Source organism: Monopterus albus, unplaced genomic scaffold (assembly GCF_001952655.1).
Source record: "Monopterus albus unplaced genomic scaffold, M_albus_1.0 scaffold506.1, whole genome shotgun sequence".
Classification (NCBI taxonomy): Eukaryota; Metazoa; Chordata; class Actinopteri; order Synbranchiformes; family Synbranchidae; genus Monopterus; species Monopterus albus.
Genome location: NW_018128386.1, coordinates 34,555 through 47,350, shown reverse-complemented (window position 1 = coordinate 47,350; position 12,796 = coordinate 34,555). Strand labels below are relative to the sequence as shown.

Below are 12,796 nucleotides of genomic sequence, written 5' to 3'. Positions count from 1 at the left end.
TCCTATTGTACGTGCCAACAATTCAGAACTGAGTTTCCAGCTACTGATGTCACTAAAACTGTGTTTCCTGTGCTCATTGCTGTTTATTGGACGTCCCACACTGTGGACATGTCAGCTGAGACATGCAGCATTTGGCATCAGCTTTGTGCTTTGCATGTCATGCATCCTGGTCAAAACCATGGTGGTTCTGGCTGTGTTCCAGGCTTCTAAGCCAGGAGCTGGAGCCGGTCTGAAGTGGTTTGGTGTTTTGCAGCAGAGAGGGACAGTTCTGGTTCTTACTTCTCTTCAGGCAGCAATCTGTACTGCCTGGCTTGTTTCTTCCTCACCAACACCTCATAGGAACACCCAGTACCACAATGACAAGATCATTTATGAGTGTGTAGTTGGGTCCACAGTTGGTTTTTCACTGCTACTTGGCTACATTGGCTTTCTTGCTCTCCTCAGTTTTCTGTTAGCATTTTTAGTAAGAAAACTTCCAGATAATTTCAATGAGGCTAAACACATCACTTTCAGCATGCTTATTTTCTCTGCTGTTTGGGTGGCATTTGTTCCTGCTTATATAAGCTCACCAGGCAAATATGCAGATGCAGTGGAGGTATTTGCCATCTTGGCTTCTAGTTTTGGCCTCTTGGTGGCACTGTTTGGACCCAAATGTTACATCATCCTGATGAGACCAGAGAGAAACACAAAGAAAGCAATCATGGGTAGAGGCATCACCAGGTAATCAGATTAGCCAACAAGGCCTCCAGTGTAAATGACCATGTAGCTGTTTGTTCCTACCCTCTGATTTGACCTGGCCAAGTGTACTGCTAACAAAAATATGCTGTAGATAAATCATGCAACAGTGTTTCCAGAGCTGGACTGGTAATCTGGCACACCATGCATTTCCCAGTGGGCCAACCCATCTTGTGGCTGATATAATTTAATTTTAGATTCTTATTTTTAAAAACAGATGGCCAACAACAAGCAGGGACAGTGGCCCAGTGGTTCATTTTCTATACTGACACCAGGCTCGCCCAGTCACATGTCTAAAGTCTTACTTTGGTCCCACCCCTCTTACTCTTTTGTTTGTCATGTCAGTCAGATGCCTTGGCGCACAGTCAAAAATTCTGTGTGTTCAGATCAGGGTGTCAATCCAGCTAGCGTTAGTGATAATAAGATAACATAACATTAATAATAATAATGCTATCACAAAGTGAAAGGGTCACCTACTGCTGTTGGTGAGTCAGTAATGTCAAATAGCGTAGTTGAAGCTTCTTGATATTACCAGCTTTGTGGCAACTTCAAGTGGCTAATGGTATCTAGCTAATGTTATTTTGTCAGCATCACATTGACTAAGCCCATTGCTTTGAGTGGCCTAGGTCCATACTGTATCATCATAATATTGTTAAAATTATTAGGCTAAAGGATTCCTTGATAAAAGTGCATAAAAGGCTATATACCATACAACACCTGGAGCTCTGTTGTACTAAAACATATTATGTCTGCTTATGTTTAATTAGCCTTTGTGGGAAAAAATGCATTTTCAACAACAGATAACAAAGTTGTCATGTGTTTTTTTTTCATCCAGTTAGGGTGGTACATATTAAGGTATATGTGGTATGGATTACTGATTTAATTATCTGTAGGATAGTTTTCCACCTACAACACGTTGACTTTGAGCTGCACCTGGTAGCACATGACCTTTATGTCAAACTCCCCACACAAACAAACAAGCACAGCACTGATTTAATTGACTTAACACATACAATGACCTATTAGTCCTCTCTCTCAGTGTTAATATAAAACAAAAAAGTGATCTATTAAGTGTTTAAACTTTATGCAATATTCTTTTTCTTTTGATGATAAGCACAATATTTTGGGGCATTTGACTAATGCTGTCTCACAAAGTCTCCAGAGGTTGCCCAACAAAATTTATTATGAGGTGTACCATGCTGCAACCTACTGGGTAATTTGTTTTTGTGGGAAGACAATCCCAAATGTAACACTTAAATTAAGTTCATTGACACTACCAGTAGCAGCATATTGCTAATACAATTGGCTGACATTGCCACACAATTATGATGTTTATGTCTCTTATTTATTTAACAGCAGTTAGCAGTTGATTTATTTCATTGAAGCCCTTTTTATCCATTTCTGCTCTTCTCATTATAAATTGATTTCAGTGTTATTCCAGTCCCCGTGGGCCACAGGCCAAATGACAAAGTGGTTGCCAAGACAAAAACAACACGGCAGTCAAATACAGGGACCCATAGACCAACTCTTGTTCTTACTCGGTCACTAGGGATGCCAGCATACACACACTGAGCCACACACAATTCACTGTCAAGATACACAGATACACACACCTCTGACAGCTGGATGGTGGAAATCGAATCCTGCTAAAGGCCAGGTATGCATGTGCTGCTTGTATGGTTACTGTATGTTTGCTAATGTGGGGGTGGCCACCGCAGGTGTATTGATGAGCAGCATGTCAGCAGTTAGTGTGGTGGTCATTCCCTGGACATATGGAATACATAGTCTCAGCTTGGCTTCCACATGCTTTCCATCCCTCAGTGATAAAGTGGAGAACATGTTCACCCCTAACCCTGATAATGCTGCAGATACTTAGGAAGGACTATATGGTATCAATATAAATAAGCAAAATGTCATCAAATATGACAGAGAACACTGGAAAAAAGGAGGAGTACAGGTTTATTCCTTTCATCTAGGAAAATAATATGTGGGGATAAACTACAACTGAATTGAGAAACAATAAATAATTTTAATAATCACTGATCGTGGGGTGGTGAAGCTGTGGATTATCTCAGCCTGCTAATTTCATTAGCAGCCACACATATGTTGTATTTCACTGTAGAGCATCATTAAACGATTTTGATATCATCATACAAAAACAAAAAAAACCAAAGTATTCACAGAATAATTCACTAAAAACTATATGCATATTTAAAAATATTTATTTTAAAGAACATTAATCAATTCCAATATAGACTTGGAGAAATGATAAAACAAATCTAAACATTATTCACCATTTTTACAAAGTCACTGTCAAAGGAAATGCATTTTAGGCCCTGCCCCTGGATCTTCCTCTGCCCTGATGGGAGGTGTGCAAGATGAAACAATACTGCATGGGAATAAAAATGGAGCATCATAGTGATAACTCTTGACTGGGCTCAGAGAAGGATAAACCAGACTAAAGACATGTGGGCATTTTTAGACACCATCATGCTCTTGCCCATGTTGTTGTATTACCACTTTCTGTGTTCTGTTTCCTCCCCTCTTTATTCCTCCTCATGTCAGCTACAGGGACAGTTTCATCTAAATGGGATGCACAAAGCTGGAGATGCGATTCTGGGTGGGCTGTTTCAAATCCACTTCTTTTCTGTCTTTCCTGACTTGTCTTTTACCTCAGAGCCACAACAGCCTACCTGCCACGGGTGAGTCTGTCAGGGAAACAGCAAAGCAGAGGATGATGAAAATCAATTCCATTAGTAAAGAGCAACTTAGATAGAAAGAAAGAAAGAAAGAGAGCAACTTAGATAATTAGTTTGCCTCATTTATTTAAGTGTTATAATTGCTGTTACTATTGCATTGGGTAAATTATTTGCAACATAAATATGCCTGCTCTGTTGCTCTAATATGTTGTATTTTTTTAATAGTAGACAGTGGTATTTTTTGTTAGTTTTGATGTTCTAGGATTTAAACGAGCCCAGACCATGGCTTTTGCTATAGATGAGATAAACAAAAGCCACAACCTGCTGCCAAATGTGACTCTGGGATACAGTTTGTATGATCACTGCAACATACTAGAAATCGGATTCCGTGCAGCATTGTCATTATCCAATGGTCAAGAGGAGCAAGTTAAATTAAATGAGACCTGTGTAGGAATCCCTCCAGTCCTGGGGATTGTGGGTGATTCTTCCTCTACACGTTGTCTTGCTATTTCCTCTGTGTTAGGTTTGTACAGAGTACCTATGGTAAGTGTTGCTCCCTTATAATTTATAAATTCTTCTGTATGATTCAGATTTATCATTAAATATAAAGCCAGTTGTAACCATGAACCAGTCAACCTTACAAAGCTGACATATGCTGTTTTTCACAGGTGAGTTATTTTGCCACATGTTCCTGCCTGAGTGATCGGCAAAAGTTTCCATCCTTCTTTAGGACAATCCCAAGTGATGCTTTCCAGGTAAAACACTAATGAAATTTAATCAAACTCATTTAACAAAGGTATCAGAATGAATACCCCTATACTGCATTTAAAATTATTTTGCTTTTGTGTTTTACCAGTCATATTTCTTGTCTTGTAAATGGAGTTGTATGGTCTCAGATAACAATGTGGAACTAAAAAAATATGTGTATGGTCTATTGTGAAGCCTGTTCGGAAAGTGTCTAGTGAAAGGTTATTCTCTTCTGTGCAGTAATCCCTCCACTTTCTATCAACGTAGGTGCGTGCTGTGATTCAGATTCTGAAACACTTCAGCTGGACTTGGGCAGGTCTACTGATCAGTGATGATGACTATGGACTATATGCTGCCCGATCCTTCCAGTCTGACTTGGCTCAGTCTGGTGGAGGTTGTCTGGCCTACTTAGAGGTTTTGCCCTGGAACAAGGACACAGCTGAACTAAGGAGGATTGTGGAAATAATGAAGAAATCCACAGCTCGTGTGGTCATTGTGTTCGCACACGATGGTCACATGATTGACCTCATGGAAGAGGTTGGGTTTGAAATACAATTTACCTATAACTTAATGTTTATATGTCAGATGGAAAATTTTAATTACATCTTTTACAAGGTCTCCAGTTAAGCACATCAAATATATTTCTTATTGAATAAGTCAAACCTCTTACATGTATGTTGAAGGTGCTGGTAGCAGGGTTTTATATTAAAATTACTTATTCAGACAAATTATACGTAAGTCATGATGATATGCATCACCTTGCTTACAGTAAAATGCAAAGCACAAGATTGCACTTGTCTATGAATGGCTAAAACAAGGCAGCAATCATGTAAACTCTGTTTAATTTAAAAGCCTAGACAACACTTCAGTGGCATGGCATCATGAATTTTCAATATATTTTTATTTTTTTAAATTTAGCCTTTAAGTCCTAGATTTAAAATCTCTTTTCCAAGGGAACACTGGCAAGATTGTGGCAATACAAAGTTACAGTCAAAATATAAGACACGACAATCAACAATATACATAGCACTAATAAATCTTTTAAACTGTCAAAATACCACCTAACAACATGAAGAACAAAATCTGTACTGTATACAAGTGTGTTTAGCATCCTTTTAGTTTGCCACTGACACCAAATTGTTAATTGTATTTTTCAAAGTATTCCAGCTGGCTAGAGCAGAAGACGGTCTTTTTTTTACCCAGCCCTGTCCAAACAATGGGAATTGATACCTGAATTGTATCTTGTGATCTTACAGTAGATTATAGTTGGAAGATGAGCACCTTAAGATCAATTCACAGGAGGCAGTTTATTCAAAAAAGCTTTGTAAAACAAATGTACCAATGCCTTAAATGATGAACAGAGAGAGATGATCAGCTCAGTTTAGAATACAGAACACAACGCTGTGCTAATGGTTTTAAGTTAGTAACAAAAAGCTAATACACTGTGATAGTCAGAGTTCAACATGAATGTACTGGCACATTCATGTATAACAATTCATCATAATATTGGTATTGTATGATACCACACAATATATATTGGTATGATATTGGTAGTATGTGACCAGATTTATTTTATTTCCATAAGTTATCACAATGTCAACAGAAATTGTTAGATCTTTTTTTGCATTTGAGAACATCATTAGCTTAGCTTTGTAAATATTGAAGACTACCTTAAATTCAGTAGCCTGTAACTAAACAATGTTAAAACAGACTCTGCAGTTTATGAAGTATCAATGTCATGCACAGGTGGTGAGGCAGAATGTGACCGGCCTGCAGTGGATAGCCAGTGAAGCCTGGACATCAGCTACTGTGCTGCAGACCCTGGACCTTATGCCGTACCTGGGTGGCACACTGGGCATTGCCATTCGTCGAGGAGAAATACCAGGGCTCAGGGATTTCTTGTTACAACTACGCCCTGAACTACGCCTGAACACCAACAATGGAAATAATTTGGTGAGTTAAACCTTTCAATCTGATCTGGTATTTGAAAGAATAGGAAAATATATTGCCATTGTTTATAACATCCATTTTTGAATATATTTTAGGTAAATCAGTTTTGGGAATACACATTTCAGTGTAGATTTGCACCACCTCCACCAGGCTGGTTGGAAGCTGGAGGAGCACTGTGCACTGGACAGGAAGATCTAGAGAACGTGGACACTGAGTTCTTGGACATTTCAAACCTTCGATCAGAGTATAATGTTTACAAGGCTGTGTATGCGCTGGCGTATGCCCTTGATGACCTGCTGCAGTGTGAGTCCGGGAGAGGGCCTTTCAGTGAGCACAGCTGTGGCAGTTTGCAAAGACTGGAGCCATGGCAGGTGTGATACCAAGTTTCACTGCACCTGTTAATATGAGTAAATCCAGTTCTATTGTATTTCTTGTGAAATAGGATTAAGGGGATTAATATAAATCTATGAGATTGCTTATCATAAAGTGCTTAACAGATAGCTGAAAGGATTTTACCTACCACAGGGTGACAGCAGAGAAGTCTACATCTTGTCACTAGGTATATATTAAATTCAGTGACTTCACTTTAAAGGAAATTCCTTGTTTAATACATTCATAGCAGTATAAAGTTTGACTGTTGAACACAAGATACCACTGCTCATCATGGTTTTTTTATTATCACTTTTGTTCTTCTCTATCTCTCATTCTGATTTTCTTAGCTGGTGTATTATTTGGATAAAGTCAACTTCACCACATCATTTGGAGATCAAGTATCATTTGATGAGAATGGCGATGTATTACCAGTATATGACATCATGAACTGGATGTGGCTCCCTGATGGAATAACTCAGGTTCAGAGTGTGGGTGAGGTGAAGAAGTCACCTCTCAAAGGTGAAGAACTCACACTTGATGAGGATAAAATCTTCTGGAACTTTGAATCTAAAAAGGTTATTTCTATTATTTTTGGCTCCTACCTTTGTGTTTTGATCCATGGATTACTCATTATAGCAGTGTTTAGTAGTGATTTTAAAACAAATTTTTATTTTTCTTCCCCACAGCCACCCCGGTCAGTGTGTAGCGAGAGCTGTCCACCAGGTACCCGCATGGCAAGAAAGAAGGGGGAACCTGTGTGCTGCTTTGACTGCATCCCTTGTTCTGAGGGAAAGATCAGCAATGACACTGGTTGGTGTTCACTTTTTAAACTTTGTATTTTGGAAATATACATGTGTGTGTCTCAACACTTTCCATTTCTGTAGACTCCACAGAGTGCACCAGCTGTCCAGATGACTTCTGGTCCAGCCCCCAGCGTGACCACTGTGTTCCTAAGAAAACAGAGTTCCTCTCCTACCACGAACCTCTGGGTATCTGTTTGACAGCTACATCACTGCTTGGCACATTTATTTGTGCTGTTGTCCTGGGGATCTTCATCTATCATCACAACACTCCTATTGTACGTGCCAACAATTCAGAACTGAGTTTCCAGCTACTGATGTCACTAAAACTGTGTTTCCTGTGCTCATTGCTGTTTATTGGACGTCCCACACTGTGGACATGTCAGCTGAGACATGCAGCATTTGGCATCAGCTTTGTGCTTTGCATGTCATGCATCCTGGTCAAAACCATGGTGGTTCTGGCTGTGTTCCAGGCTTCTAAGCCAGGAGCTGGAGCCGGTCTGAAGTGGTTTGGTGTTTTGCAGCAGAGAGGGACAGTTCTGGTTCTTACTTCTCTTCAGGCAGCAATCTGTACTGCCTGGCTTGTTTCTTCCTCACCAACACCTCATAGGAACACCCAGTACCACAATGACAAGATCATTTATGAGTGTGTAGTTGGGTCCACAGTTGGTTTTTCACTGCTACTTGGCTACATTGGCTTTCTTGCTCTCCTCAGTTTTCTGTTAGCATTTTTAGTAAGAAAACTTCCAGATAATTTCAATGAGGCTAAACACATCACTTTCAGCATGCTTATTTTCTCTGCTGTTTGGGTGGCATTTGTTCCTGCTTATATAAGCTCACCAGGCAAATATGCAGATGCAGTGGAGGTATTTGCCATCTTGGCTTCTAGTTTTGGCCTCTTGGTGGCACTGTTTGGACCCAAATGTTACATCATCCTGATGAGACCAGAGAGAAACACAAAGAAAGCAATCATGGGTAGAGGCACCACCAAGTAATGAGATTAGCCAACCAACCCTAAAACAGCATACTGGCAACAATAATATCCCGCAAATAAACTTTAACAATGTAAAAAAGATGTTGTATAGGTTTTGTTAGTTTTAGCCCCAAAAATCTCAATTTTTGTCTCATTTATTTATTTAGCAATTTGTACTGTGTAAACTGTTTGTCTGTGAATGACTCAGTTTTACTGGCAGTGGTGAACATAGAACTTATGGAGTCTAACGCCTATGGGGGCAGCTAATGTAGATATGCATTAAGACGCATCGCCTGTGGTAGCCAAACAATCAGAAACGGGAATAAAGACCATGTATGCAAAGCCGTCTTGTTTAATCTTCATTGATGCTTAAGGCCTACTGCATGCTCATTGTGGAGGGTCCTGCAAACACCCTGTGCACTTTCAAAACTCCCTGCAATTATATCAGTCGGTTTGTGAGCCTGGCACATGCTGGTCATTTTTCAAAACTTTGCATGTGAGGGTGTGTGGCTCCTTGCTTGTGATTGGCTGTGCAGTATCAAGGTCAAAGTGTTTGTCATATGCACAGTTAGGAACCGTGTTTCCCTGTACAATGAGAGAAGTATCATGTGACATCAGCACTCCATCTAAATAACCAGACATACTGTGTGTGTGTGTGTGTGTGACAGTCACTAATGTGTGATCACATTTGTGCAAATGTGTATTTGGTCTTCATCTATCACCTGTAAGTTTCCTGTTTTATTTTCTCCTGAAAATTTTTTTTTATGTACTCTTGAGAGTTGCACTTTTCCAGTTGGTAGCAGTGTGAGACTGTTTGTTACTCCAGTTAATAACCAGTTATTAAAACACTGTTTCATTACTTTTTCCACCATCACTCTGTATGTTTAACGGATGTGTTCAGTAAAGACATGAAAGATCATGACTGTTTGTGTTTTATCAGGTTAGAAATATTGTTTGTTGATATTTGTGACTGGTGAAATTCAGATCACATTTCATGACCAATTTATGAAGAAAAACAGGAAAGTGCAAACAGTGACATCACTTTTTCTTGTGATTGTATACATAAAACAGGCTAGATAAAACAACAACTACTCTTTACAGTAATCAGTAAATTTAAATTATTTAAAAAAAATCAGGTGCAGTAATTCAGTGCAGTTCCTCTCACTCATCTGTTTTAGTTTTATAAGATTTTTTCAGGGAGGCTGTTCCATAATGCCCTGACTGCAAATGCTTGGTCTCCTTTGTTTCATAGTCTAGGAGAATCTTCAGATTTAGGAACAACTAGAAGCATCTGTGGACCTTTATTAGATGTATGGTAGACAAAATAGTTTAACCTTTGACCTTCTCCTAAGTTGATAGAAACAAAACTGCACAGTTGAGCTGATGTGACTGGTGAGGTTGAGGTTGTTGTCAAATAATACCATTCTACACTGATGGGTGATGATATGGAAATAAGAACCAACTATCTCTGTAATTTTGGGGCTAGCAACATCTGCATCAAATTAAAGAATTTTTTGTGAGTTTAATTTAAAAAAAACATTCATTTTTGGATGTCTTCAAGGCAGTTTAAAAGGGAGAGAATCTCATTAAATTTGTTGTGGTCAGAGCTACAGTAGATTTGAGGAACATATGCATAAATGTTGAAACTGATATTATTGTTATGGCAGCTCGACACAATTCTGAGCGAGCAGAAAATAAACAGACCCAGGCGGCTGGCTTCGGTGCAATTAGTGGGTTTATTTACAGTGCTTAACAGAGGTGCAAGACTTATATACAAAATAGAATGAAGGAATATCACCGGGTGATGACCAACAGTAGTGGAGGGGTTATTGTCCATGGAGTGATGTGGTTGGGCTGCGAGGGAAGGAGACACTCCTGGGCTGGTCAAGGTAGAGATCCGGTTGACTGGAGAAGTAACAGAGAGTGAATGAATGAGGAGACTGTGCATCGACCTGTGAAGGTGGTTGGTGGAGCTGAGGAAGCCAAGGTCCAGAGGAGAGGTCCAGGTAAAACGACGGGAAACGCTAGAACTGAGAACATAAGAGGAAACAGGAGGAACATAGCACAATACATGAAGCAAGGGAGGCTAACGACATAGAAAGAACCAGCAAGGGAGTGAAGGTAAAGCCGAGTATAAATAGGGAGTGACAAAGGAGGCGCAGCTGAAGAGTGTCAGAAAATCAGGACAGGTGTGTTAATCAAAAGAGTCAGTGAGAAGGAGCAGACTAGAGCGAGAAAGAGAGAAGAGAGGAAGGTGCAGCCGGGCAAACCTGACAATTATGTGCTTTTAAAAGTTGTCCTTGAGGAAATTGGGAAATTGCAGACCCAAAGTAAAATCAAGCTGAACATGAAATCCTAATAATTTCCATAAAACAATTTTGAACTAGAGAACCTCTGCTCAACACACTCAACATAAAAGTCCTGTCTTTGAGGTATGACTTAAGAAGTCTTGGAATATTTTTGGCTATTTTGGCTGATTTTTAATAGTTTTGATTTTACCTTTATTTATCACATGAAAATATGCTTAATATGCTTAACATGCCAATGTTTGGTATAATTATTTTCAGCACAACCTCATTTTTTTCACCTGACAATTATTTGTGCACTTTGACATACAACATCAACATGCATGATCATTGTCACCCTCTACAGTGCATAATATCATTCAAGAAATCTGGAGGGATTTCAGTGCATAAAGTGCACAAGCCTAAGCTGGATGACAATGCTCTCTGATCCCTCAGAGCATCAAGAATCATCACTCCTCTATAAGCGATATAACCACATGGGCTCAGAATTACTTTGGCTCACCTGTGTCAGGCACTACAATACGTAGTTACATCCATAAATGCTGCTGTAAACCGTACTGTGCCAAAAGGAAGCCCTATGCCAACGGTGTTCAGAAGCTCAGTCGACTGCTCTAAGCTCGGAGGCATCTGGGATGGAGCATCACACAGTGGAAACGTCTATTTTAGTCAAATGAATCAGTATTTAAGATAATTTTTGGAAGGAATGGATGCTGTGAGCTCCGGACCAAAGACATAAAAGGACCATCCAGACTGTTACCAGCAACAAGTCCAAAAGCCAGGGTCTGTCATGGTCTGGGGTTGTGTCCGTGCCCTTGGCAAAGGTAACTTCCACTTCTGTGACGGCTCCATTAATGCTGAACAATACACAGAGGTTTTGGAGCAACATATGCTGCCTTCAAGACGATGTCTTTTCCAGGGACACCCATGCATATTTCAACAAAACAATGCAAAACCTCATAGTGCCACATTACCAAGGCCTGGCTGTGGAGGAACAGGGTCCAAGTGCTGGACTGTCCCATCTGCAGTCCCAACCTGTGTCCAATAGAAAATAGAGAAATGCAAATTGTGTCAATGAAGACCCAGGACTGCTGCAACTTAAGACTTGTTTGCAGGAAGAATGGGACAAAATGACACCTGACACATTGAATCACTGGTGTCCTCAGTCCCTAAACGTCTTTTAAGTGTCATGAAAAGGAACAACATCACACTGTGATAAACGCTTTACTGTCCCAACTTTCTTTTTTTTTTGAAAATGTTGTAACATCAAAATTAAAGTGAGTGGTTATTTTGAAGAAAGAATAAAGTTGATGAGGTATCACATCAAATAATGTGCTGCTGTGATGTTTTCAATGTAATACAGGACACAGATGATTTATAAATCACTACTTTCAGTTTTAATTTTGATTTTACATACTATCCCAATGTTGTTCTGATTTGGGGTTGTGTTAAATTGCTTATATGTTTTAATGGTACTTTTGATAAAGTTTTTTAATGTTACTATCAGCTAAAGATGTAAACAAGTTAAGTTCAAAAAGTGTTTATTAGTAAAAAATGATTTCTGAATATAAAATGTGGAAAAAAATAAGGCAATTAATAATTTTCTTAATATTTGTGGTTTGATTTTTGTTTGTGTTTTTGGATTTTCAGTGTGTTTTCTTTTTGCACGTGTTTTCACTTTTTTATGTACTTTTGTTTCAAGGGGCCACCGTACTTTATGCTGGCTGATTGATTACTTTGATGGAAAAGAGTTGAGTTTAAGCAGAGCAGTAAAGCTAAGAAGGAAACAAAGCCTGGATAGGTGAGTACCAAAATAAAAGCTTATGACAGAAAGTGCAGTCATGTCAATTATAACAGTTAATACCTCTTGAACACTATGGAAATTTACTTTAAAACATTGTCTAACCATAATGCAGTTTTAATTTCATCCTAAAACAAGAAAACAAAAGTTTACCAGAGTGATTCACTGAAAACTATATGCATATTTAAACATTTCAAGAGCAATCAACTTATTAGATATTATTAAAAAACACCCATGTTCTGCCTCTGTACAAAATCATTCTCAAAAGAAATGTATTTCAGGCCCTGCCCCTGCCTCTTCTGAAATGATGGGAGGTGTGCAATAATAAACCACAGGCTATAGCATGTCAATAAAAAAGAAGTGATAAAGCAGCAAATCATGGCTGGGCTCAGTAAAGGGGAAGCCACAGGAAAGTC

At 39.1% G+C, this 12,796-nt stretch overlaps 2 protein-coding genes across 2 annotated transcripts; both read left to right on the top strand.

The window, feature by feature from the left end:
* Nucleotides 1–7: 7 nt before the first annotated feature.
* On the top strand, nucleotides 8–1,044 carry LOC109952865 (extracellular calcium-sensing receptor-like; the record flags this gene model as incomplete). Its single annotated transcript, XM_020588158.1, has 1 exon — nucleotides 8–1,044. A coding segment is annotated over one exon (717 nt), but the record flags the coding sequence as incomplete, so codon positions are not given.
* A 2,268-nt stretch (nucleotides 1,045–3,312) lies between these two features.
* LOC109952862 (extracellular calcium-sensing receptor-like) lies at nucleotides 3,313–8,298 on the top strand. The gene is made up of 9 exons (XM_020588154.1): nucleotides 3,313–3,437; nucleotides 3,683–3,977; nucleotides 4,103–4,189; nucleotides 4,449–4,718; nucleotides 5,928–6,134; nucleotides 6,227–6,502; nucleotides 6,851–7,078; nucleotides 7,190–7,313; nucleotides 7,388–8,298. The coding sequence occupies exons 1-9, from the start codon at nucleotides 3,328–3,330 to the stop codon at nucleotides 8,296–8,298; spliced, it is 2,508 nt and encodes an 835-aa protein (XP_020443810.1). The 5' UTR covers nucleotides 3,313–3,327.
* Nucleotides 8,299–12,796: the final 4,498 nt, after the last annotated feature.